Below are 27,819 nucleotides of genomic sequence, written 5' to 3' on the forward strand. Positions count from 1 at the left end.
GTGGCCGAAACTCCCGCCTGCAGCGAGCTCCGAATCCTTTAACAGACTAGAAGGAGAAGGAGAGCTCGGGAAACTATGGCTGAAGGGGGAGCGGAAACAGAAGCAGAAGTGAGGGGCAGAGTGCAGGTAAGTCAGGACTCCGGGGTGCCTGTCACCTCTGCCAGTAGTAATGGACGCTGTGCTCTGGTTACCAGGAGCTGCAGAGTGACCTATATACTAGCTGGGGAGGTGTGCAAGTAACGCACCGTGTGCTGAGGTGCCTAGCAGGGCACGCGTGTACTCCGCAGGCTGTTGTGTACAGGGTGCAGGGCACATGGCACTGCTGGCGTTGCTGGGCATTTCTCCCTGGAAAGTTTAGCCCTCAGTTTGCTGTCACTTCTCCTTGGTGCCTGTTGCTATAGCAACCCAGACTGTCGGCTGCTGGCAGCATGGTGCTGGACGTCATCCTGGATACTAGTATCCTGCAGGGTGCTCTGTCAGGTCCCCACACATGAGTGTTGGCCAAAATGGCCGATTTTGATAATTTTGGAGCACAATAGTGCAGCAGTCCTATGCAAACGATGGGATCTGTCAGGTTGGATTTTTGGCTGAGAAGTGTAAGAGTGTGGCACGATCAGATGAATGCGGCCGATCACCTGACACTTTTATATCTCCCTGATCGGCCAGTTTCGTCTGGCGCAGTGATGGGCGAGTGATATGGGACGATGGTCTCCTTCCTGCTTATCCTTACGTGTGTATGGCCGGCTTTTCAACAAGCATGGAGCCTCTGTGCAGGTCGTTAGAAGGGCTGTCCAAAATGATTCAAAATTGTACCAGAGTCTCCAGATGCTGTGACGTGCAGGTATACAGCGCTGGGCAGTGATTGGCTGCAGCAGTCATGTCCCCTATACCAGTACTTCAACTCTATAGCCTGTAAACAGCAGGAGAAGGGCTGGACCGGCGGTGCTGAAGAGAGAGGCAAGTATGTAAGCTGAGATCCCAGGGTCTGCATCTGTGTAAATGTCATCACTCGTCCCCTGCGCACTATGGGGGCCATGATGTGATTCACCCATATTCATCCCTGGTCGGATAGTCCTCTGTGCTTGCTCAGAATCGTTCATTTACTGTACAGGGCATGCCCAGAAGAGGAGCCTTCTCATGCACACGGGGGGGGGGGGGGGGGGGGTTACTGTGTGACGTACAGATGGATGACAACACACGGGGGGGGTAGGTTACTGTGTGACATACAGATGAATGACAGCACACGGGGGGGGGGTAGGTTACTGTGTGACAATACAGATGGATGACAGGACACGGGGGGGGTAGGTTACTGTGTGACAATACAGATGGATGACAGGACACGGGGGGGGGTAGCTTACTGTGTGACATACAGATGGATGACAGGACACGGGGGGGTAGCTTACTGTATGACAGCACACGGGGGGTAGGTTACTGTGTGACGTACAGATGGATGGCAGCACACGGGGGGGGGGGTTAGGTTACTGTGTGACGTACAAATGGATGACAGCACACGGGGGGGGGGGGTAGGTTACTGTGTGACGTACAGATGGATGACAGCACACGGGGGGTAGGTTACTGTGTGACGTACAGATGGATGACAGCACACGGGGGGTAGGTTACTGTGTGATGTACAGATGGATGACAGGACACGGGGGGGTAGCTTACTGTGTGACATACAGATGGATGACAGCACACGGGGGGGTTGGTTACTGTATGACAGCACACGGGGGGGTTGGTTACTGTATGACAGCACACGGGGGGGTAGGTTACTGTGTGACGTACAGATGGATGGCAGCACACGGGGGGGTTAGGTTACTGTGTGACGTACAAATGGATGACAGCACACGGGGGGTAGGTTACTGTGTGACGTACAGATGGATGACGGCACACGGGGGGTAGGTTACTGTGTGACGTACAGATGGATGACAGCACACGGGGGGTAGGTTACTGTGTGACGTACAGATGGATGACAGCACACGGGGGGGTAGGTTACTGTGTGACGTACAGATGGATGACAGCACACGGGGGGGTAGGTTACTGTGTGACGTACAGATGGATGACAGCACACGGGGGGGGTAGGTTACTGTGTGACGTACAGATGGATGACAGCACACGGGGGGGGGGTAGGTTACTGTGTGACGTACAGATGGATGACAGCACACGGGGGGGGGTAGGTTACTGTGTGACGTACAGATGGATGACAGAACCGGGGGGGTAGGTTACTGTGTGACGTACAGATGGATGACAGAACACGGGGGGGTAGGTTACTGTGTGACGTACAGATGGATGACAGAACACGGGGGGGTAGGTTACTGTGTGACGTACAGATGGATGACACACAAGTAGATTAGGACCTTTTTCCTAGTCGTCCCCATGACACCACATCCTGACACTGACTTTCTCTGATAGGACAGGAAAACAGAGGTTTAAATCCCACCCTCCCCTCCATCACTAGTGTTCTTCCTGTCCTACCAGGATAGGAAGCAGGAGAGGTGCATGGAGGCTCTTTGGGGCCCACCTGTGCCGACACATAGACAGGCCGAGGTCGGATCCGGAGTGCGGCTCTCCTTCCTCTTCTGGGGGCCTGTGCACGGGCCCATATGGTGGCTGTCCCATGCGAAGATCCCCTCTGCTGTGGTCCGGGGGATTACATGCAGAGGTGAAGGAAGATGGTGGCGCGAAACTGTGATACGCTCCCTCCAGCCGCTGGTGCGTGACGTCAGACGCGGGGGCGGAGCCTGAGGACGTCATGCTGTATCCTTCGGACGCCGCAGGTCACAGGTGACATTTAAGACCGTAGGACCTGCTCAATGGCGTCTGGACAGTGCGATTCTTCTGCAAAAGGAGAAGGGCAGTGTCTGCTGGCGGACGGGAGTGGGTACAGATGAGCGCCCCAATCACGCCCGGCTCTGGGAGCAAAGCCTGCAACAAATCCAGGAGTTGTGAGTAGCCTGGTATCAGGCACATGGTGTATCGCCCCTATAACCTGGTTAGCTGATCCTTCTCACTTATACTTCACGGAGAAAAGGATTCTACTGCAGCTCCAAGAAAGAGATGTTCTAAGCGTTTGCCTAACGTAGGAGCTAAACCCTTATGTAAAGAATGTACTTCTAATGTGGTAAAAGCTGAATCCTCTAGTTTCCTGGAAGATATCAGGACATGAGTTAAAGAAGTCCAGTCCGCACTAACTTCCCAGGAGTTGCCCCCCTAAAAACCCTCCTCAAATCATCCGATAGTCGCTATCCGGTGTCTGACTCGGATTCGGACATTTGGAGGGCTCGGACTTTGAAACGTATGGGAAATCCTATATATCTTCTGATGAAGATAATGAATATAAACGTTTCTTGTTTAATCCGGATGACATTGATGAGCTTATAAAGGCGATTAGCGCCACGATACAGATGGAGAAGCCTAAGTCAGTGCAGGAAGAGATATTTGGGGGGCTGTATTCCCAGTTCCAGAGTCAGAATGGGAGAAGCCCGATAAAGGATCTTTCATTCCTAGCGGTATCAAGAGGCGCTATCCTTTTAATGAGTAAGATTGCGCCGATTGGGAAGCTATTCCAGGAGTGGACGCACCGGTGGCTAAGGTAGCAAAACGTACCGCCCTGCCATTTGAAGATTCACGCAGCTTAAAGACCCCATGGATAGGAAAGCAGAGAGCCTACTAAGGAAAACCTGGGGGGCTACGGCAGCCCTTCTTAAGCTTCTACTTGTGTAGCTAAAACCCTTAATTTGTGGCTGGAACAATTGGAGATTCATCTAATTAATAAAACGCAGAGAGATCAGATTCTGGAGAGCATTCCGTTACTAAAAATGGCAACTAGTTTCCTACCGGATGCGGCAGCTGAATCCGTAAAACTTTCAGCACGCACGGCAGTGTTATCCAGCACAGCCAGACGGGTGCTATGGCTCAAAGCATGGGCAAGGGATATTACAGCCAAAAACAAGCTAATTTCCCTCCCCTTTCACGGCCAATACGTTTTTGGACCACATCTAGACAAGATCTTAGAAAACGCCACCGATAGAAAGAAAGGCTTTCCAGATGGGAAATCAAAGGAAAAACGGGGAGGTGGAGTTATACAAAAGGGGTTAATGGAAGAAATTAGGCCATATAAGTAGGGGGAAGACCCGGCTCCTTTTTAAGCACTTGGGAGCATCAAATTTGTGGATCCTAAATATCATAAGAGAGGGTTACCTGGTAGAGTTAGAATCTTCCCCCTCCAGAAAAGTTTGTTAGTACCACTCTTCCTCCCTCTCAACAAGGTACCTTTAAAGATAGGCATAGAAGATTTACTAAAATTAAGAGCGATAGAACCTGTTGCGGGGAAAAGGTCACTACTCTTGCTTATTCGTAATAAAAAAAAAAGTGGAAAGTCCCGAATTATAGTAAATCGGAAACCCTTGAACAAACATGTTTCATTTCAGAAGTTCAAGATGGAAACTTTAACAGCAGTAAAATTAATAATAATAAAACGGCCCGTTCATTTCAATGGTTCTGCCCAAAAAAAAATGAATGTACTCCGTATGCATTCCGTTGAAAGATAGAAAATGTCTTATTGCCCGCAAATCGTATTCCGTGGCTCCATTCAACTCAATGGGTCCGCAAAAAAAAGGAACACGTACGGAAATGCATCCGTATGTCTTCCGCATCTATTGAAAATGTTATGCCCAGCCCAATTTTTTTCTATGTAATTACTGTATACTGTATATGCCAAACGGAACGGAAACAAAAAAACGGATCTGTGAAAAACGGACCGCAAAACGCTGAAATAGCCATGCGGTAGTGTGAAAGAGGCCTAAGGATGTGGTGTCATGGAGACTTCCAGGAAACCGGATTACCGCTAAGTGTAATACTCATTTTGCAATGATTTTTACAAACTGGCTATTACTTGTAAATACAGAACTGCACAAGATTTCTCTGGATCAAGGGCCATTATCTGAGCTGTGTAGAGGGGAGATCCAGAAACACCCAAAAATGTCCAGTAAGGCTACTTGCGGCAGAGTAATCCGGCAAGCAGTTCCATCGCCGGAACTGCCTGCCGTATCCGTCAAAACGTATACAAACTGATGGCATTTGTAAGACTGATCCATCCTACAAATGCATTGAAATGCCAGATCCGTCTTTCTGGTGTCATCTGGAAAAATGGATCCGGCTGTTCAAATTATTTTTTTTCAGAAGGACGGATCTGGCATTCAGGCAAGTCTTCGTTTTTTTTGGGCCGGAGATAAAACCACAGCATGCTGCGGTATTATCTCCGTCCTGATCAATCAAAAAGACTGTACTGAAGACAGGGGCGTAGCGACTGCTACCTCTGCACCCCCTATAGCTACCGGGCCCAGGAGCCTGAGGGGGCCCAAAGACCCTTTAGCCACATAAGAAGACACTGGTATTATAGAAAGTGTATGCAAGTTACACCTCTGGCTAGACAGAAAGGGTTAGGTTAAGAATTCGGTATGGAGGAGGGGGGGGGGGGGCAGTTTCAATTTTTGCCTCATGCAGCACGAAGGTTTGAGGGAAGGGGGGCCCAAGCTGAACTCTTGCACCAGGGCCTATGAGCCTTTAGCTACGCCTCTGACTGAAGACATCCTAATGCATCCTGAACGGATTACTCTCCATTCAGAATGCATGGGGATAAAACTGATCAGTTCTTCTCCGGTATAGAGCCCCTGTGACGGAACTCTATGCCGGAAAGGATAGACGCTAGTGTGAAAGTAGCCTAAGGGTTGTTTTACACACGCAGCTGTTTTTGATGCAGTTTTGTGAGTCAAACCAGAAGTGGATCCAAATACTTAGAAAGAACTGCCAGACTGCGTGAAGTCAATAATGGCCTTTATTTGCAAAATTTATATAAATAAAATGTTTAAAAATTGTGACATCACTGGAAGAGAACACAATGGCAGCAATTTATAATAGTCCAATAAGCGTAAAAAAACTGAGTAAAGTGCAAGTGCAAAAAGTACAAAAGAAGTCTATATCCAGAGAATCGGTTACCCATGATGTGGCTCCTCCGGGATGGCGCCATTTCAGTGAACCTTCGTCTGGGGGTCCAGTAGGAGGGAGAAGTAGAAGTCCTTCCTTTAGAATCCACTTCTGGCTTTGGCAAAAAAAAAACTGCAGGAACTTTTTATCCCTTCAAAAAACTGTGTATGAAAGGCACGAAATTTGGCTTACAGTGTACTCTATCTGTCGGCACAACAGAGGAAACAGCAGTTATTGCTGACGGCTCTGGTTGGCCTCACGTTTCCGCTACACCGGCCTCTGTAGGCTCTGGCTCAGTAGGAATCATACAGATGGGAGTTGAGGGCATGAGGTCCTATGATAAAACAATTTATAGAACTCAATCATTTTATGGAAACCACATGTCACTCTCCTCAGTATCGCTAATATAGTGCAGATTAAAGGGGTTCTCCTATAGTTAAATAATGATGACCTGTCCTCAGGATAGGTCATAAATATCAGTCTGATGGGCAGCCGACTCCCAACATCCTCGCCGATCAGCTATTGGAAGAGGTCGCAGTGCTCGGGCCACCACAGTGCCTCATCCTCTGCCTGTGACATTACATCCGTCAGTCAAATAGCCTTTTTGCAGCTCAGTCTCATTCAGGTGAGTGGAACTGAGACGCAATACCAAGCACAGCCACTATATAACGCATGGCGCTGTGTTTTGTACACAGCGCTCACGCCAGCAACATGGTCTCTTCAAACAGCTGATCGATGGGATGCTGAGGATAGGCCATGAGTGATTAACTCGGAAAACCTCTTTAACATTCAGAAAGGATGCACATGTGAAATTGTCTATCTGTGAAATGCGTATCTTGGTGCGTCTAACTTGCAGCAGCTACTTTTCCATTGTAGGAGCTAGTAGAGAAGCTTTATCATTTTCGGGACCACTATTTTGAAACCCACAGTGTGGAAGATGCTATTCGGAAACAGTTTGATGTGAAGGAAGAAATGAAGCGGACCATTGCCTTGATGGATGAGACTGATGGTAAAGAAGAACAATGTCAGCCTTTCTGCTCTAGGGAAGACTTGTCCTCCTGTTCATATTGTGTCTGTTTCTCTCTTGTAGATGCCTGGAAGAACAAGGCCTTCTTCTTAATGCTGAAGGGGAAGGCTCTGAATGTCACACCCAGCTATTGCCTGGAAGCTGAGGAAATGCTTTCAAAGGCAGTTAAATTGGACCCGGGGCTGGTAGAAGCTTGGAATCAGCTCGGAGAAGTATACTGGAAGAAAATGGATGTGACTGCTGCAAAGACTTGCTTCTTGGGTGCTCTAAATCATGTAAGAATTGATAAGACGTATAAGAACGTCTAATAATAAGCCTGTATTGTAGGGATCTTCGCTCCTTTAGATGCGAATCTTATTTTTCTTCCATTTTCATATTAAAGTGTAAGAACAAAGTCTCACTGCGAAACCTCTCAATGGTGATGCGGCAACAGCGCGCACAAGATGCGGATGAAAATTCTCGAAATATCATGGACAGTGTAAAGCAAGCCAAGCAAGCAGTTCAAATGGATACAAGAGATGGCACTTCCTGGTGTAAGTTTTATGCATGTATCGATCCACAGAATAGGTGATAAGTGTATGATTACTGGGGGTCCTGTGTCCCCCTTTTAATAGAGTGGCGGTTACGTATGCGTACTACTGGTGAAAGTGTCAGTCACTGTTCCAAGATTGGCAGAGATAGTCAAATGCAATGATTGGCTATCTACATCAGTCCTACGAACAGTGACTGGTGTGGTGTTGCGCATGTGTAAGCACCCTTTCTTTAAGATGGGGTACTTAGGACTCCCATTCTACATAGTGGAGGGAGCCTTTTGTTTCTGACTCCAAAAAATGTGTATCGGATGCGGACTAATAATACGTTTGTGTGTGTGTCAGCCTTAAGGCCTTTTTACACGGACCGATGATCGTGAATGAACATTCACTGGATCATTGCTGTCTGTAGGCCACTCCTGATCAGCAAAAGCTCATTAAAGGGGTTTTCCCTATCATGGACAATGGGGGGCATATTGCTAGGATATGCCCCCATTGTCTGATAGGTGCGGGTCCCACACCTACACTGAGAACGAAGCTCCGCAAGTTGTGGAAGCCTCACTCCACAGTCTCCATTCATTTCTAAGGGGCTGCCAAAAAAAGCAAAGCACTGGCTCAGCTTTTTCCGTCTTCTCCATAGAAATGAATGCATTGTGCACTCCCATTTACTACTATGGGGAGAGCGCTCGGTGGTGGCCGGACCGGGGAAACCCGCGGTCCTCCAGCCACCACCTTTCCAGCTCAGTTCTCAGTGTCGGTGTGGGTCCCATCCTCATTGTCTCAGATGGGAATACCCCTTGAAGTACCTAAAGAGAACACATTCTACCCTCTGGAGGTGAAGTGCTTGTTTGGATTTTATATTTTATCACTCAGCATGTAGACTTAGGCCATGTTGAGATTTTCCATGAACAACCTCCACAACACACCTGATCTGTACTGCGGTCTGGGAAGTTTTGGATGTTCGTTAGTGGTTTGCTTATTGATGCTGCACTGTGTATTATTATTTTTTTTGTTTGCTTTCACAGATATCCTTGGCAATGCCTATCTATCTCTGTTCTTCTGCACTGGCCAAAATCCCAAAATTTCTCAGCAGGCTCTAAATGCGTATGTACAGGCGGTGAGTTCCTAAAATATGTTTTTTCCCCACATGTTTTTAATCTATCATCCTACAGAGCCAGCCGTAAGGAAACCTCTTAACTGACTGATGGTAAACCAGTGCAGCATGTTAAGTAGCAAGATCCTTGATATACTGCCCTAGGAACCGCTCAGTAAACCACTGGATTGTAACAGCTATGGTCAGGATCATGTACTGAACCGATAAGATTTTGAGAGCAATCATATCACTAATTTTCTTCTGTTTGCAGAATATACAGACTGCCTTTACACACTGATCCATCATCACGTATTTACGTATTGCAGGGATGCAGATAACCTTCAGAGGACTGAGGCCATCATTGAAAATGAGTTATAATAAAATCCTAGCTAGACAATGTATGGTGGTGGGAATGAAAAAGTCAATGCAACAAAGCAGGCCAATTGTATGAATGGGTGTGTAAGATGCATAGGGAGTATGTTTGCCCATAAGTGGCTTCATTAAGAAGCTAATTTGTGGCTAATGCTCCAACTAATTTTGAAATATCCAGTCACAAGAAGTGACGATGTTAGGAAATTTGCTTTCGATAACATTTATCGAAGCTGTCCACATCTATTAAGGAATGGAGAGGTTCAGTGGGTGCTACTGCTCACTTTTTCTTAGTTATTGGAAAGGGTTATTCTGTGTGGCTTTTCGGAGTGTTTTATACGAATGACCTATCCAGAGGCACCCTCACTGATCAGCCTTTGAAGAGGCCACAGCACTCTGGTGAGCACTGCAGCCTCTTCCTAGGCCAGTGACATCACTCCCAACGGTTACATAGCCTAGGCCTGTGATGGCTTACTGACACTCCAGCTGTGGTAAAACTACAACTCCCAAGATGTACACTTACTTGGCTGGTCTCAGAACTCCATAGAAATGAATGAAGCATGCTGGGAGTGGTAGTTTCACCACAGCTGTAGTGCTGGAGGTTAGCCATCACTGGCCTAGGCGCAGCTCAGTCCTATTCAAGTTAATAGGGCTCAGCTGCGATCCAATAGGAGGCTCCAAGGAGGCCACTTTAAACAGTGGATCGGCAGGGGTACCAGGCATCAGACCCCCACCAATTACATACTGATGACCTATCCTGAGGATAGGTCATCAGTATAAAACACCCAGAAATCCCTTTAATCCTTTCACTACCAGCGCCGTACATTTACGGTGCTGGAGCGATTTGGGAACACTGCGCCCGCTCTCACGTGCAGTGGGTGTCATGGCCGGCAAATCTAATTACCGTGGTAATAATGCCAATCGTGGTATTTAAAGGTTTTAGATGCCGTGATTAAGTGAGATCACGGCATCTAAATGCGCAAAAACCCCCGAAGCTTGCACTTCCAGGCTTCCTACAGACACCCCCTGCGGCCAATGAGGGCATCGGTAGTTGTGCTGAACACTATGAGCCTCGCTGACAAGGCTGATAGTGTTCATGCTGCCCCAGATAGCAGGCCAGGATAACAAATTAGCAATTTTCAGTCCAAACCCCATTTTAAAAATCCCTGATAGTACAAAATTTTAAAGTAAAAAACATGGTTTATAGTCTCATATATGAGCTTCAAAATCATCACAAAAAAATACATAAAAATTATATATAAAAAAATAGAAGCTTAAATTGCCCCCTTTCCGTAAATTAAAAAATAAATATTAACATCATGGGTATCGCCGGAATGGCCTATTTGCCTTTTTTTTATTTTATTGCTTCTCTTACCCCAAAAAGTTATAAAATGTGATCAAAAAGTTACACACACTCCAAAATGGTATCAATAAAAACTACTGATTGTTCCACAAAAAATGAGCCCCTAAACAGCTCAGTAGACAAAATTATAAGGAAGTTATGGGGGTCAGGATATGGTGATGTAAAAAAAAAAAATTAGACCTAAAGAAACCTATACATATTTGTATACATATTTACTGCATACAAAACGCTGTGGGAACAATACCCGTAAAACAGTGGAGGAATTGCGTTATTTTTTTATTTTATTTTTTCTAATTCCACCCCATTTGGAATTTTTTTTTATCTCTTCCCACTACATTTTATGCCATAATTAATGGTGGCATTAAAAAGTACAACTTGTCCCGCAATAAATAAGCCCACATACAGATATGTGAACAGAAATATAAAAAAGGTATGGCTCAAGGAAGATGGGGAAGAAAAATGAAAACGCAAAAATGAAAAACCTCTGGTAGTGAAAAGGTTAATCAGTATGTCTTCCAGTAATTTCCTAGCGTATTTTAAAAGTAGTTTAACTGACCATAGTTTAGCTGGCTGTGAAAGTAACAGTGATCTGGTATAATGTAAAGATGGCTGCTTCTGACCAGTGCAAACCTCTCCTTTAGTTAAAGGGTTGTTCCAGTTTCATACTGGTTGAATCTGCCATTACTTTATAATGGGTGTGATTCTGACCTTTTGAGACCCTCAGCAGTCCGATTAATACTCGGATCACAGCGCTGATTCCCAGCTCATTGACCACTCACTGTGCAAGTAAACTGCGGCACAACTCAAGTGCACCACTCTACTTGGTTTTTTTTAGTTTTTTTCCCCCTGGTTAGGACTGCTGTACAGGTTAAAACAATAAAGGGGCCCCAACCATTCATTCATTCATTCATTCATTCTCTGAATCATTGGGGGTCCCAGAACAATATGCAATCACTTTGAGGTGATAACACACCTTTAAAAATGTTTGGACATGCATCTTTCCCGGCTAGTAGTAGTAGTAGTTGTTGTTGTTGAAAGCACCATTAATTCCATGGAGCTGAACTTGATGTGTTACACATAATATAAAATGCAAATACAATAAACAGACTGTTACAGAGGGGAGAGGACCCTGTCCGCGAGAGCTTACAATCTTCAAGGTAGTAGTTGTTAAAGGATGGACATTTTTGGCACATTCACAAGATATGAATATTCAGAGAGGGCTCACCTGTATAATCAAGAGTGGAAGTGGGTGCACCTACCAAGAGGATTCACCCAATCCTCTAAGGTAAAAAGTGGCAGGATCAGAAGAAAGAGTGGTAGGGCACACCAATATTCGGAATCACAAGGATAGTTACAATATTTTATTATTAGGTGACATACACTGTTGAATAGCACACGTAAAAATTAAAAACTATAAAATACAATAAAATAATAAAACAAGCATACAAATCAATAGTCTTATAGATATATATAAATATGCTAATATTTGCCCTAAAGTCAATTTAAACTATTCAAATTGACTTTAGGGCAAATATTAGCATATTTATATATATAAGACTATTGATTTGTATGCTTGTTTTATTATTTTATTGTATTTTATCGTTTTTAATTTTTACGTGTGCTATTCAACAGTGTATGTCACCTAATAATAAAATATTGTAACTATCCTTGTGATTCCGAATATTGGTGTGCCCTACCACTCTTTCTTCTGATCCTGCCACATTCACAAGATATGTCCTAAATATCTGCATATGGAAGGGTGCACATCAGACCTGCTCCTAGTTCAAGAATGGGGCTCTGTCACTCCTGGCTAGGAATGGAGAGGTGACCTCATATACACAGCTCCCTCCATCAAACTGAAACTAGCCTAGTCGGTGTGCTTGGCTATTTTCGAAAGTGCTGATGAAGCGAATGGAGAGAGCCGTACAAGTGTGTCCACATCTCCATTCTAGGCCGGGTGTAACAGAGATCCGTTTTTTAGATAGATGCGGGCCCCAGAGAATGGATCCCCACATATTGGACGTGTATGTCTGTGCATGTGCCATAAATGTTCTAAGTGAGAATGCTCCTTTAATGTACTTTCACTGGAAGTTACAGCAGACAAATATCATGAGAGATAAAGTGGTTGTCCAAATTATTTTCAGAAGCCTCTAAGTGTTATGTACTTTCCAAGGATTTCATGCTTTCACCACTTATGCAATCACAAAAAATGTCTTCTATCATAGGAGAGAGTGGACAAGACTGCCTCCAGTAATCCAGATTTGCACCTCAACCGAGCAACGGTAAGTGTTCAAGTAGTGAAGGTAATATCTAGGATGGTAAACCATTCGATTTTTATGGTTTCGATTCTTTTACCGTCTTCCTTGGGGTAGATGGTTATACAATTCACCATCATTGATATTCTATTACTATTGTGGAACAGGATGAACTATAGTGTACATTATCTTACATAGCGTTGCATTCAAGTGTTCACCTGACCGAAATGTTGCAGGCAACAATAAGCCGCCAGTCCGATCTATGGGCCCTGCAAGAGATTGGATTGCAGGACTATGTCGGCAATTATATTCCACTATATTCAATTTAATTCATTATGAAATATCTGGCATTTTTCCATCCTTTGGATTCAGTGGGAGAACTGATGGGAAAATGGATGCAAGTTCAAATATTATGGACATCACTCGTCATCAGGCAGTTTTTGAGTGCACTTTAGCTGGTGATTCTTTTTAGTATAATGGATATTATTCTTGGAACTTCTCAGGGTCCATACTGTACGCTTGGAGCGGCACTCTCTGCTTCATCGACTCCTAGCTTCAGTATGGGCAGCCTGGCTGAAATGGACTTATTGACTCAAACAAGAATTGTAGATCAAAGCCTCCAATACTGATGACAGGTTCTGCAGTTTGTGGTCTTCTGATAAAATAAAGCAAGAGGTACACTTTGTTTGACACCATATGAATCTGGTTGAATATAAAAATTGTGTTCTTTTCCATTCAGTTGTGCAAGTATGAGGAGAACTATCAAGGAGCACTCGATGGGTTTTCTCGAGCTGCAGCTCTGGAGCCATCTTGGACTGAACCTGTTATGAGGGAAGAACAATTACTTGATTACCTGGGCAGGTTGTGTGGTCTTCTCAGCAATAAGGTATCCCCTCCGCCCTGAACACCAGCAGATCTTTCTGGTTAATTTATAGGGGTACTCTGGTAGGTACAAATCCTACTGCTGGGACCCCCACTGATCACGAGAACAGGGGCCCCACGTGTGCGGCCACTCCATTCATTTCTGTAGTAGTTCCAGAGATGGCCAAGTACAGCGCTCCACTATCTCTGGAACTCCTATAGAAATGAATGGAGCGACCGGCCGCTCTGGTCATTTTAGGGGAGCAGCATGGGGCCTGCAGGGGGCATGTTTTTGTGATTGGTAGGGGTCCTGTGGATAGGGGATATCTTGTACCTACTGGAATACTCCTAACTGCTGTTATGGAGCTAAACTAGAGAAGTGGTACATGGTTAAATTGGGACAGATGTAGAATAAGGGAATGAAGGACATGGTGGCAGCTGTAGATTTAGTTGGTAGGTGAAAGATAACTGGTATTACCAGGCTAATAAGAGCTAAGAAAACATGTGTCCCGCTATAGGGATATTGTAGAAGTAGCCATGCAATCTGCACCATACATTCAGATAAAAAAATAAAAAAATTTAAAAGCACATGTGACCTCTCCTGACATGTCTGCTTTAATAACTACATGCATCTTATCACTCTATTATGTGCCATTTCTTTATTATTTCTCGTAGAAGTTATGAATAAATGACTAGCAGTTTGCAGTTAAGGTCCAGAAGAGTGTTACTAGTTGGGGGTGTGTCCCTACACAGTCTGACACTTACAGCTCTGATTAGATAAGGTCAAACTGTGCAGGGACATCTGGGTATTTATTGCAAACTTCTAGCAGGAATAATAAAGGAATAGCACATCACAAAGTAATAAGAATAGATGCTGCAGAATTACAAGGTGGATGCAAGCAGTTACTAAAGCAGACATGTCAGGAGAGGCTTCAGACAGTGTTCCCTCTAAGCGTCTGCTGAGCAAGAACACAGTGATAACTCTCTGAGTACAGATAATGTAGTAGATGTTACCTGCAGTCCTATGTAACACCACAGATAATACAGTGCTAACGTATTAGATGGTCATAACTCTGACCTTTTAAAAAGCACTAGGATGGTTATGATCCTTGGCACGCAACAAAGCCGATCCTCTAAGGCTGGGTTTACATCGTGTTCTTCCTATCTGTTTAACATATACAAAAAATCTATACGTTAAACGGATGCCTCAGACTGATACCAAACAGTGGCATCCATTTACCATTAAAAAAAAAGTGTACTTTATTTTATTTTTTGCCGGACTCTGCAGGATACAAGAACGTGGTGTGCTGCGTTTTTGTATACTTTTTTATTATATATATGTATGTCAAACTGAGGCATAAAACGTGATGTGAACCCACCCTAACCCTTCTTGATGTCCATCTATACATGTCCCAGTTCCACCCAGTCCCCTTTGGGCCTAACAAAATTGAATCCCCCCTTGCAGTATAATGCCTCCTTTAGTAGCCCCTCACAGTAGTGCCGGCCCCTGAATTGTTAATAAAATTTTAAAAAAAGTCTGGTCACATGAGCAATGACATCAGGAAGGTCCTTTAGCCCACTAGGAAACACCATCTACTCTGTTCTGAGTTCTGGGGCCGCCCACCCCAGCAGTGCACAAGCGGATCTTGTCTGCATTGCTGGGGTAAATTGCCCTACAATTCAGAACAGGCAGTTTGTTGAAGTCCAGGTCTCCGGCTGCGGCGGTGAGCAGGCCTACAGAGGTCCTGAGTGGTGGCACTATGGAAGCTGCGCAGCTTAAAGGGAACACTGGCTACACATCCTCTCTAATGCCTCATTCACACGTCGGTGATTTCCATCAGTGATTTTGAGCCAAAAACAGGTGCAGATCTTTTCCTTATACCCTTTGTCTGTGGAGGCTCCAATCCTGGTTTTGGGTCATTCACTGATGGAAATCACTGACGTGTGAATGAGGCTTTAGGGCAATTCCTTCTCATCAAGACAGATTACCTTGTTAAACCTTGCTGATCTACTTAATTACTTTTCTTACATATGCTTACACAGGGAAAGATCCGTGGTAAACGACTACAGAACATGCTGAGTAGTTTAAGTCCTGGGCTTCTGGGTCATTATGGAAGTTCTGGTGGATTACAGTTAAAGCCCTTAAGTGCTCTGCAGCCAGGAAAAAATCCTGGCTGTGTGGTGCTTGGGAGGGTTGTTTTCAGCCTGGTGCCTGAGGAGCGAGTGCCATTGTGAGTATTAGTCTGTTCCTGTATACAGCCATGACATGTCCGATTTACTAATACCATGCTGTCAGGCAGATCAGAGTCGGCATTTACATGTTACCAATATTCACAATGTGTTTTGAATCACTTTCCGCCCATGATTAACAGTTTTCTTTTTTTTTTTTTCCCCCCCTCCTAATTTGTCCACATTTACATTGGGCTGTGCATTATTTTTTTGATCGATATAATTAAGTATGACCAGAGTTACTGGAAGTAAGTCCAGTATCACCTAAGTAAAAGATGTGATCCTTTTAGTTATTTATTATGTCATTTTTCACTAACCTAATAACAAGCTAACCTGAAAAACATGTTCAGTGCCATTCTCAAAATTGTAACTTCCTGGCTGTTTGAGGGCCAGAACTTGGAATAGGTGGAAATCTATACATTGTGTACATTCATCTCCAGAAGCCTGATGGCGTTTTGTATAATGACTAATTGATACCAAGCCACTAGGGATAAATATTAGGACGCTATAGCGCGTGCAGCCGATCCACAAGTACTCCATCCACGCTTTGTGAAGCCACAGCATAAATCTGCAACATGCCAATTTACTCTGCAGGTTTTACCCGTGACTTTCAACCTTTGCAATCTAAAGGTTGAAAGCAGAGGAGGACCCGCTCTGATGCTGGCAGTGTCTTAGGAAACACCAGCCCATTTTGGTTTTTTTTTGCGGTGGAAGTTTTTGACCACATCAGCTGTGGATTTCCGCTAAGTGTGGCTGTACTCTTAGTCATGTATTTCCAGTGCTGCCGTGTGGGACAATGTGAAACAACTGGTTTTAGTAATTTAAATGAAATCTGTCACCAAAACAGCCCCCTTTATTTTGGTAGATAAAGTCTCCAGGTGCTCTTGCTCTTGAGCAGGCTCCTGGACGTCTACTCGGGGTGCCATTAAAAACCACATCCTATATGTAAATGAGGGTCCTGCCTGGATGATTAGCCCTACTTAATTTACAAAGAGAATGTGCTTTTCATGTGGAGCCCCCACTAGCTTGTTTTTCTCAGATGTCCAAACTTAAAGGGGTTTTCCGAGACTTTCATGCTGATGAATAGATCCTCAGAATTTGATCAGTGGGGGTCTGACACCCTGGACCCCCGTCGTTCAGCTGTTTTGTGAAGGTACCAGTGCTCACAGTAGCGCCACGGCCTTCTCTCAGCTTTACCTACGCCAGTGACGACACGTTCATCAGTCACAAGGCCTAGGCCCAAATCGGGCCCCTTCCACTTCTATGGGGCTGACTGTGATACCATGCACAACCACTATACAATGTACAGCAGTGTGCTTGGTAGGCGTGGAGAAGGCCGTGGCTCTCACAGGAGCCCTGGTGCCTTCTCAAACAGCTGATCAGTGGGGGTTCTGGGTTTCGGACCCCTCCCCCCAATCAGATACTGATGACCTATCCAAAGGACAGGTTAGATCTGATAATGTTAGTGATCAAGGAAGTAAACCAGATTACATGGATGTAACTACCACACTGTGTTGTGGGGAATTTGACAACGCCGTTATCACAGGTAATGATCTCTTGTCCTTTGTTTCCCTCTCCTCTGTTCTGAGGTTGGACACACACATCAAATACTTGGTTGAGCATTGCGATTTAGCTGTTAAGACAGATATATATTAGTCTTAACCATTTTTTTTTTTTTGTACATATAGACATGAAATGGTAAAATTCTTGATCTATATCTATACTCTTTAGCGCTGTGGTCAGTTACATTTTGATCACCTTGGTAAGACCTTCACTAGAGACTAATGACGTTGTCCAGGATTAGGAAAACATGGCTGCTGTGTACCAAAAGCGGCAGTTGACCAGTGAGGTATTGCACCTCAGACATGCTGCTGAGCTGCAATTCCAATTGTAACCCATAGACCAGCCTTAAAGGGGGCGTCTCATCTTGGACACTGGGGACATATCATTAGGACATGCCCCCAATTTCTGATAGGTGCAGGTCCCACCTCTGGAACTGAGCCAGCAAAGTCACTTAGGGCGCACTGCGCATGCGTGGCCACTCCATTTCTACTGGAGTGTCGAAATAGCGTCGCTCAGCTATTTTCCAGAGTCCCATTGAAATTAATGGGAAGCGCACAATGTAAGCACAGCCACTGCTCCATTCACTTCTGTCAGGCTTATGGAAATAGGGCTCCGCTATTTTTGGCACTACCATAGAAATCAGTGGAGGGCGGCCGTACATGTGCAGTGCGCCCTCCCTCACTTTGCAGGGTCCGTTCTGAGAATAGGTGTGGCTGGGACCTGCCTCTATCAGACATTAGGGGCATATTTTAGCGATCATGTAAATGCACCCTAACTTCTATGTCTTAGATTCTGCTCACCATATATTAATCCCTATAGATGGTAACATAGTATATGTTTTTTCTGGGTTTTTGCAGCACATTTGGACTTGTTGATACAGAGGGAACTTGTTATGCTATAATGGTTTACAATATGGTGGAAAGCTGGGGAGTTCTCATTGCAGACTCTGTTACCATCCCTGAACCGCACTTGAAACAGCACACTATTCAACACAAAGGCCAGGTAAGTCTGCGTTGTAATTTCTAGCAAATTCCTGATGCATCGGGTACAATAGGATTGAGCATACAATAAACCCCTGGAGCAGCAGCATTTGTGTTGCTGTAAATAAAGGTTCTGGACTCAAGACACAGCATTCAGTTGGAGACCTCTTGTTGACTACTCCCTTTTAAACATTACATTATTACAACTTTTACAGTCACTGAAAAAAATGTACAAGGGACCATGGTTATTTATAATATCACTGAAAGCATGAGATCTTAAAGGGGTTTTCTGAGCGTGTAAGGCCTCATGCACACGACCGTTGTGTTCCGTGTCCGTTCAGTTTTTCGTGATTTTCAGCGGACCCATTGCTTTTCAATGGGTCCGTTGAAAACTCTGCACCGTTTGCTATCCGTGGTTCCAGTCCGTGAAAAAAATAGGACCTGTCCTATTTTTTTCACGGACAACAGTTCGCGGACCCATTCAAGTCAATGGGTCCGTGAAAAAACACGGATGCACACAAGATTGTCACCCGCGTCCGTTTTCCTATCATTTGCATGGCAAACTAAACTTAGATTTTTTTTTTTTTTTATACTTTCCTTCATGTTTGGAGATCCTCCAAAAATAAAGGAAGACACACGGAAACAAAAACAGACACGGATCATGAAACAACGGAACCCCTTTTTGCGGACTGCAAAAAAATACTGTTGTGTGCATGAGGCCTAATACTGATGACCTATCCTCCGTCATCAGTATCTGATTGGGGTTCTGACACAAAGGACCCCCGCTGATCAGCTGTGTGAGAAGGCAGTGGCACTTCTCACAGCTTTCCCTAGGCCATGTGATGTCATTCATCAGTCACATGGCCTAGGTGCAGCTCAGTCTCATTGAAGTGAAAGGGGCTGAGCGCGATACCAAGCACAGCTGCTATACAATGTACAGTGCTGTGCTTTGTGAGCACTGAGCGCCGGTGTTCTGCCAGATTCCTATACCTTGGCAGAATGCTATACTCGGAAGTGACACGGCCGCACCAGAATCAGCTGGAGGAGGGTGTGTGTGGATTAGTGCAAGCGCAGATCCACTGGATTAGTAAAAATAACTGCACCACCACGGGAGAAGCACCTACTTCATGTGCGAAACCGTACACCGCGCGTGCACCGGTTCCTTGTCAAACAGCTGATCGATGGGGGGGGTCCCAGGTGTCGGAACCCCACCAATCAGATACTGATGACCTGATGATAGGTCATCAGTATTACAATTTTTAGAAAACTCTTAACTTTCATTATGCAATTATGTTAAAGGGTGACTATGACCACCAAAACACACAATTGTTGAAAGAAACTAAAAATATGGACTATTTAACAAAGAAGTGCAAGAGGGATGGTGTAATATCAATACATCCTAGAAAGCAAGACAGATTTGGAGAGGGAGGACAGGACTGTCCCTACAGTGACCCTATCCAGAGTAACACACTGATGATAGGTGACCTTTGCCCCAGAACCACCCCCTATTGCACCCTGGATAACCCTCGGGGGAGAGTCCACCTATCACCAGTTTGTTACTCTAGCTAGGGACACTTCAGTTATTTCCATCAGTTATTGTGAGCCAAAACCAGTATGAAACCCACACAGGTATAATGGAAAGCTCTGCTCCTGTTCCGTGTTTTTGTTTTTGTTTTTAAATAGTTTTTATTTATTTTCCAAGAGGTAGAGATAAGATACAAATAACAATGCACATACAAATTACAGTATGAAGTATACATAATCTCTGGTAATTGACATATATTATCTACAGATTATGCATATTATCTAACAACGGTCCAAGATATCAATATAATTTCTTATCAGTGTAGAATGGTAGCTATCATAACCTATTCACTCTTAAAACACCCGGCGATGAGATGGGCACTACACCAACCGTTCAGTTGAACTCCATAGGAGAACCAACCTTCCCAAAGTATATACCAGATCACTAATCAAATCACCCCTTCCATGTATGACTTCCCTTCCTAGGCATGAGCACATGTACACACAACACTATATTGCCTTCGTATGTAGGCAGCTCCACGGTGAGAGGCCTAATTACATTGCACCATTCCTATAGTCTACCCATTTGTCTCAGATTTTGTAACATTTTCCCAGACACTGTCTCTTAAGATATATTCCTTTTTCTAGGCGAAGGATATCAGTCATTCTGTTTATGAATTCTTTCCTCGATGGGGCCTGGGGTCTAAGCCTGTATTTAGCAATCAGTTTTCTAGCCTGGAGAAGCAGACGCTGCACTTCCAGACGATAATGACTATTTTTAATGTCAAGTATTCCCAGTACACATGTCCTCGGATTAGCCGAGATCTCAATATTGTACGCGTCTTTAATAGTTGTCAGAACATCAGTCCAGAATTTATTAAGCTCTGTACAGTCCCAGAACATGTGTAGCAAGGAAGCAGGACTCTCTCCACATCGAGGACAGGATGCATCAGGTCTAACCCCTATCCTGAACAAAAATGCTGGAGTCCTATGCACCCTGTGACCAAGAAACATGACCAGAGGCATGCGTTGGCCTTCACAAAGCGACAACTGGTGTCCATGCCCGTATCGACTTCCATTATTCCTCTGATATTGGTCCAACCTCCCCTTCCCATTTATACTTGACCACTAGTGTATCCTGTTTCACTGATTTCACAAATAGATTCCTATAAATGGATGAAATTAATCCATTCGAGAAGTAACCCGTGAGGATTTGTTGGGACAGTCGTACATTTAAGTGACACAGATTTCGCCCATACCTGAAAGGCATGTCATAGCTGCAAAAACTGATAAAAGGCTGTGTGAGGAAGCGCAAACTCAGTTCTAAACTGCTCAAAGGACCTAAACTCGCCATCCTTCTGCAGCCCTTTAAACAACTATTCCCAGATATTTGAATTGTTGAACAATCTGCAGCTGAGTGGACCGCAGGAGGGAACTATCACATCTAGCTGCAACAGAGTGGCCAGACCTATCGCCTAAATCCTTTATGATGGACATAATAAGACCTAGCGACTTCTCTATATTCCCCACATATATAAGCATGTCGTCAGCGTAGAGAGATGCCCGCTCCTCCCCATCTCCCATAGGAAATCCTACAATTTTGTCTGAGGAACGGAGTAGACATGCCAGCGGCTCAATCGCAATGGCAAATAAAAGAGGGGATAGCGGGCACCCCTGACGCTTTCCCCTGCCCAGCCTAAATGCCTCTGACCCCCCCCCCCCCCCCCCCATTAGCTCTAATCCTAGCTGTGGGGCCCCGGTATAGTAACTGAACCCAAGATATAAAGGTTTCCCCAAAGACCATGACTCTCAACACTGCCCAGAGAGAGTTCCATTCTACACAATCAAAAGCCTTGGCCGCATCTAGGGAAAGTATGACCCATCCTTCATCTGATTCTGCCCTCCTTTTGAATATTAAGAAAGAGTCTTCTAATATTTACCAAAGTGGATTTCAGGCATGAATCCTGCTTGATCTCTATGTATAATGGTCAAAATGACCGTTTGCAACCGGTTTGCTAGGACTGTCGCTAAAATCTTAAAATCAGATGTCAATAGTGAGATTGGCCTAATATGAGTCAAGAAGATTTGGAACCTTTCCAGGCTTGGGCAGTACAACAATTATGGCCTCCTTTATGGAAGCAGGCATTTCTCCTGTTAGTAGGGCATCATTAAATACAGATAGCAATTGGGGTAGGAGGATACCGCTATATTTAAAAAAAAGAAAACTCCGCTGGCAGGCAGTCTATTCCAGGGGATTTTTCATTTGGAAAGGATTTGAGTGCCAATTCAAACTCTGGTAGCGTCAAAGGCCGGTCTAGATAGGCCACACTCTCCGCAGAGAGCCGCGAAACACTAATCCCAGCAAGATATTCGGTAATATTAGAGGAATCAACCGTAAGCTGTGTTCTATATAGGGATTCGAAATATGTATGAATAAAATACCTCCAGGATATCAGTGTCTGCTGTAACCACAGAGCCATCAGTTCCTCGGATAGACAGTGTTTTAGATGGCCCATCTTGCGCTCTGACAACTCTATTAACACAGCCTGACGAACGTATTGAAAGAAGACAAAAGTGTCTTTATTGGGATAATCTATTAAAATCTGGTAAAATCTTATGTATCACTTTGTGTGACCATCGGGGAACCAGACTAGAAGTGGTGTTGACGGGAGTATCGTATAAACCGCTACATCAATTCAGGTCTGGAATAATACTTATACTTGCTAGCAAGGTGCTGCTGCTAACGAGCAAAGAAAACTGCTATCAAAGCGCCAGTAGCCTGTGCACACAACCGTGCAGGGCACTTGTTCCTTCACAGGCGTTCTTAACTTAGCTCCTGAAGATACGTGGCGCACATGTCACGTTGAAACGCGTAGAGCCAATGTCAATGACTATAGGACACGGTTCTAAAGGCAGGGTGTGAATGTGCACTGACAATCTACCTCTTGGGTAGGTTCCACTGGCAACCAATATATAGGCTATTTGAGACTCGAGCTTGAGAGCATAATAGGTATCACAGTGTATATGATTGGCTACAGATGGGACCTTTCCAAACATAGCAGTGTGTATGGTACTAATTGTATCAAGCAGTGTACGCAATAACCACTGAGGCTAATGTATGTGGATGATTGGTTGAATCATAGACCACATTCCATAGGCCAAGTACAGCCAGTGCTATGTATAGCTCTCTCTGAAGCTAGTCACCAGATATATGCCTATAGTTGTCAGTGTGCTGCCGATATAGAGGTGGTGTGTGTGTCACGCCCTAGCCTATAACCTAATTGGACGGTGTCCTTTTTTCTTTGCTTGTTGGCAGCAGCACCTTGCTAGCAAGTAGAAGTATTATTCCAGACCTGAATTGATGTAGCGGATTATACGATACTCCCGTCTACGCCACTTCTAGTCTGGTTGCCTGATGGTCACACAAAGTGATACATAAGAATTTCCCAGATTTAAATAGATTAACCCAATAAAGACTTTTTTGTTTTCTTTCAATACGTTCGTCAGGCTGTGTTAATATAATATCCACGAACGTTTAACAATTCTTACTAGATTAGTGTGTGAAATAGAGCCCTGACAACTCTGACTAATAACCTCCCAGAACTTTCCCCCACTATAAAGTACTTTTGTTTCAGAAAGAAACGTTTATATTCGGCGGTGTGCAGGAGATGGTGCTTTAAATCTGCCTGAGCTGCTATAAATGGATCTTTGTGAGCACTGGAGGGGTAATTAACATACCTCTCCTCCGTTTCCACGACCAGAGCCTGTTATTTTCTTTGAGTGTCCCTGGATTTTGTTTTATGGCGACTTATCCTTTAAATGCAAAGGCCCCGGATAAACGCTTGGAAAGTATCGCACACTACCCCAACAGGCGTCGACCAATTATTAGTAGCAAAGAATTCCTTAATCTCCACTTCAATACCTGTATCCCAATCTACCAGCTGCAGCCAGAAAGGATTAAGTCTCCACTTACCAACCCCACAAGAATGCCAGACACCTAATTTAAGCTCCACATACATAGGGGAGTGATCGGACAGACTTCTGGGCAAATATGTGGCCTCCACTACAAGAGACAATACATCAGGGGGTCCCTATGGCCAAATCAATCCTAGACAGTGAATGATGAGAGCTGGAGAAACATGAAAACCAGCGTGCATTTGGATTCCTCACCCGCCATATGTCATGCAGGTCCAGTTTCCGCAGTACAGTGGCAAAGTTAGTATCTCTGCCCTCGCCTGAACCGCCTACCCTATCTAACCGTGCAGAGGGACAAGTATTAAAGTTGCCCACTATTAGCAGGGGACACTTAGACAGCCTTTCAACGTATATCATAATCTCTTTTAACACTTCACTACTATAAGGGGGAGGAATATATACCGCCACTAAAACAAAGGAGAAATGGTTACATATACAATGCAAACACACATACCTTCCCGTGGAGTCTATATGGGACGAATGACAGGTATGTGTCCCCCTAGAATGTGTGGAAAACGTGGAGTGGTAGGAACTACCCACCCAAGGTTTGTGTATAACATAGGTAGTAGTGGGAATCAGATGCGTCTCTGATAGACAGATTATTGCAGGCTTAAAACATCGCAGCTCTCTTAGTGGGGTCCCCCAATCCTCTTATGTTCCATCCTACTATTTTGAGCCTGTCCGCCATGTTTCTTAGAGTAATATGTAGTAACAAGGGGTACCTCCCATATATTAAAATGACCATTCGGCCATTTCCACTCTGACCCAATATGTCTCATACCCACCTCATTGCCAGACCCACCTAACCCCAACCATAAACATTTAATGCAGCTTCAAAGGATGGGCTCCATAAAGGAGGCATCCCGGCATTTAAAATAACTAGTAGGACAAAAATATACCCTGTAACCGGGCACCCGAATTTCAAAGTAACTGTCAAAAACATAAGAACTGATCAACTCAATTACTATGCAGCGGATTGGTCTTACGGACCTGCCCAATAGATTTTCAAATCTGCAGCGCGCCTGAAGTAAACAGACCACAAATTGGAGTCCCAATAATCTAAGAGTCACAGAATTCTAATAGAGGTAGCTTAGTGCCTACTGAACAGAAGCTAGTGCAATTTGTACCACTAATGCCGTTAAAAACAATAGTCCTTTAATAAGGAAGAAAGAAAAAGGTAAAAAAAAAAAAAACACAACTACGGCTTGTGATACTTATCAAGCGCATCTTTCAGCTCTCATAGGATTCAGCACAGTTCCTGGAACCTCGTACGAGGAATGTTCATCCCTTGTTCGCCGATGCTTTAAGTGCCGATTCGTTGGCGTCCAATGGAGTTTCGAAAATGCTGACTTCTCCATGTGCCACCACTCGCAGCTTGGCCAGATACAGCATAGAGTAGGGAATCTGCAGGTTTCGAAGACTGCGTTTCACATCTTGGAATTTAGCTCTTTTCTTTTGCAGAAAAATCAGGATATATAGCAATTTTATTTCCTTCAACTAAAAGCTCAGTCTCTAACTCTCCCCCCTTTCGTCCCTGGTCAGAGTGGATGGTCTGACGGATAAAATTGAACAAGGCTGTTTGCCAAGCTAAATGTTCAAACAGAGGAGGAAGATGAAGAGAAAGCACAGGAAGTAGAATAAATGGCGCAACTTCAAACAATTATATCCAGAAAACCATCCAACCATTTTTTGTAAAGAAAATCACATAGAATATTCATACACAGGGTTTATTGACATGTCAGTGAATCCTGGCTCACGTATCCTTTGATTTTAATGTGTTTATTCACACATTTAGTTTTTCCTCTGAATGAAGCATGCACTACTTTGGTCCGTGTTGAAGACTAAACACACTGAAGTCTATGGTTCCGTGAAAACCACCGACAAAACCCAGAGGGTATGTGTGTTTTTTCAGTGCATTTTACTGACCATTGGTGCGAAATGACTTGAAAATACCTTTTTCAAGCTAACCGTGCACACGGAATATGGATGACACACGTAGGGCATAAAACAGACGTACAGACTTAAAATGAATCCATCAAGGAGAGCTTGAAGGATGAAACACTGACCGTTTTTTCTCTGGAAGTCATACGGACACAGACGTGTTAATAAGGGCTCATGCACATGACCGTTTGTATTTTGCTGTCCACAAAACACGGATCCGCGAAAAATACGGATGATGTCCGTGTGCATTCCGTATTTTGGGGAACAGAATAGCTGGCCCCTAATAGAACAGTCCTATCATTGTGCTTATTGCGGACAATAATAGGACATGTTCTAATTTTATTTTTTTTGCGGAACAGACATACGGAAACAAAATGCACATGGAGTAACTTACGGTTTTTTTTGGGTTTTTTTTGCGGACCCATTGAAATGAATGGTTCTGCATGCGGTCTGCAAAAAGACTGAAACGGACAGTGGAAGAAAATACATTTGTGTGCATGAGCCCTAAGGCTTTAGGCAGTTAATGTAACTTAAAAAAATATTATGAAAGTGCCTCTTTTATTACTATTAATAATAATATTATAGGGCATCAGTATCAGATCAACGGGGTCCACCCTCCATCACTCTTGCCAGTCCGCCATTTTCAGGAGTCATGTTATTGGAACTGCACAGCTCCATACACTTTGTAGTGGCTGTGCCTGGTTACTGCAGGAGGAGCAGTGAAAGGAGGGTGTACCAGGAATCCGGCACCATTGCCTTGGATTGTTATCTACTGTAATACACACTGCAGATAAGGAGTCCAGATTGCTTATATTTTTTTGCCTGCTGCCCCTCTTTTCTAAAACTGTCATAGTTTAAATTTGCACTAAGTATATTGTCGGGACTGCCGTGCATGCGCACAGGACTCCTCTCTATTATATTGGCATGGCACAGCAGTCCAGACTGTGTACTTCAGCACAGCTTTGAGTGCTGACAGCAGGAGAACAAGGAACAGTAGGAAAGCCAAAATGGTGATCTGGACTTCTTATGCTACTCCTGTATTACAGCAGATAAAAGGCCACAATCGTCACAAATTGCCTTCTGAAATAAATATGCTGACATACTAGGTAGGGGGCGGGGCTTGGGAGGACAGTAGAAACATACCTTTTGTGGAGCTTTTCATATCCAGCGTATTGTGAATATGAAGTTCTATTCTGTCAGATGCCCAGAGCAGAACATTGAGCTGCTTCACAACCCCTCCCCTGTTTTCTGAGTGCCAGATGTAGCATCCAGTCAGGAGAACGCCCACTCTCGTTCAGAGGGGAGGAACTGTGAACCAGATCACTGCAGAGAGGACTTCACAGTGAAGCTCTGCCCTGGTTACTTAAAAGAGCAGAATTCGGCAATTTAAAACTTCATATTTACACTACTCCTGATAATAAAAGCTCCACAAAAGCTATGTTTGTGCAGCTCTCGCCAGCACCTACCTAGTGCAGTCAGCAGTTTTGCATGGTCAAAACTGCTGACAGTCCCTTTAAGTCACAGAAAGCCCCTTTAATCCCTTTTAGAAAACAATTCTTTTAATTTTTCTATTTACTCATCATTTGTATATTTTAACAGACATCTGCCTTTCAAAGTATACGCGTGGACTCTCCTGTACGGTTGTTGGTGAATGGTAAGCCTCAGGGACCAAGCACTCAGGCCAGCGCAACAGTGGCTTACAGACCCCAGAGCGAATAATTGCAGGACAGCCGGATCTATCCTCAAAGCTGTGAATTGGGGACTTACAAGCAGAAGCATCAACTGCTATGTCCCTCACATTCTGTGGTGAAGGATAAACTCTCTTGCAGGGTTATAACACAGAAGACACTTACAAGCTGCACTTATCTGGTACAGTACAGTTGTTGCAAGCCTTTAATGGCAGTAAGAGACAATTTAGAATGGCTTCCTGTAACAAGTGCCCACATTCCTTATCCTCCCTGTTGTTGCTGTCCTATTTTGTTTTACCAGCTGTAGTTGTATTTATGATCCAGAATTGTGATTATTTATTTTGCCAATACGTTTTGTTGCTTTATATTTAGAGGAAGATTAATATTATTTTTTTCTATTAAAAAAAATAAATTTACAATTTGTTACTTTTTCCCTCAA

The 27,819-nt window shown here is 44.3% G+C and overlaps 1 protein-coding gene across 2 annotated transcripts; it reads left to right on the forward strand.

The window, feature by feature from the left end:
• The first annotated feature begins 4 nt into the window (after positions 1–4).
• Positions 5–27,819, forward strand: TTC5 (tetratricopeptide repeat domain 5). Of its 2 annotated transcripts, none has more exons than XM_044274964.1 (10): positions 5–126; positions 6,859–6,991; positions 7,073–7,284; positions 7,392–7,542; positions 8,565–8,656; positions 12,590–12,646; positions 13,359–13,505; positions 15,524–15,711; positions 18,130–18,274; positions 27,292–27,819. In XM_044274964.1, exons 1-10 carry the CDS (start codon positions 76–78, stop codon positions 27,409–27,411), a joined length of 1,296 nt encoding a protein of 431 aa, XP_044130899.1. In that variant the 5' UTR covers positions 5–75; the 3' UTR covers positions 27,412–27,819. The 2 variants fall into 2 exon arrangements, with proteins under 2 accessions (XP_044130899.1, XP_044130905.1); XM_044274970.1 differs by having other exon boundaries at positions 36–126; positions 6,842–6,991.

Source organism: Bufo gargarizans, chromosome 1 (assembly GCF_014858855.1).
Source record: "Bufo gargarizans isolate SCDJY-AF-19 chromosome 1, ASM1485885v1, whole genome shotgun sequence".
Classification (NCBI taxonomy): domain Eukaryota; kingdom Metazoa; phylum Chordata; class Amphibia; order Anura; family Bufonidae; genus Bufo; species Bufo gargarizans.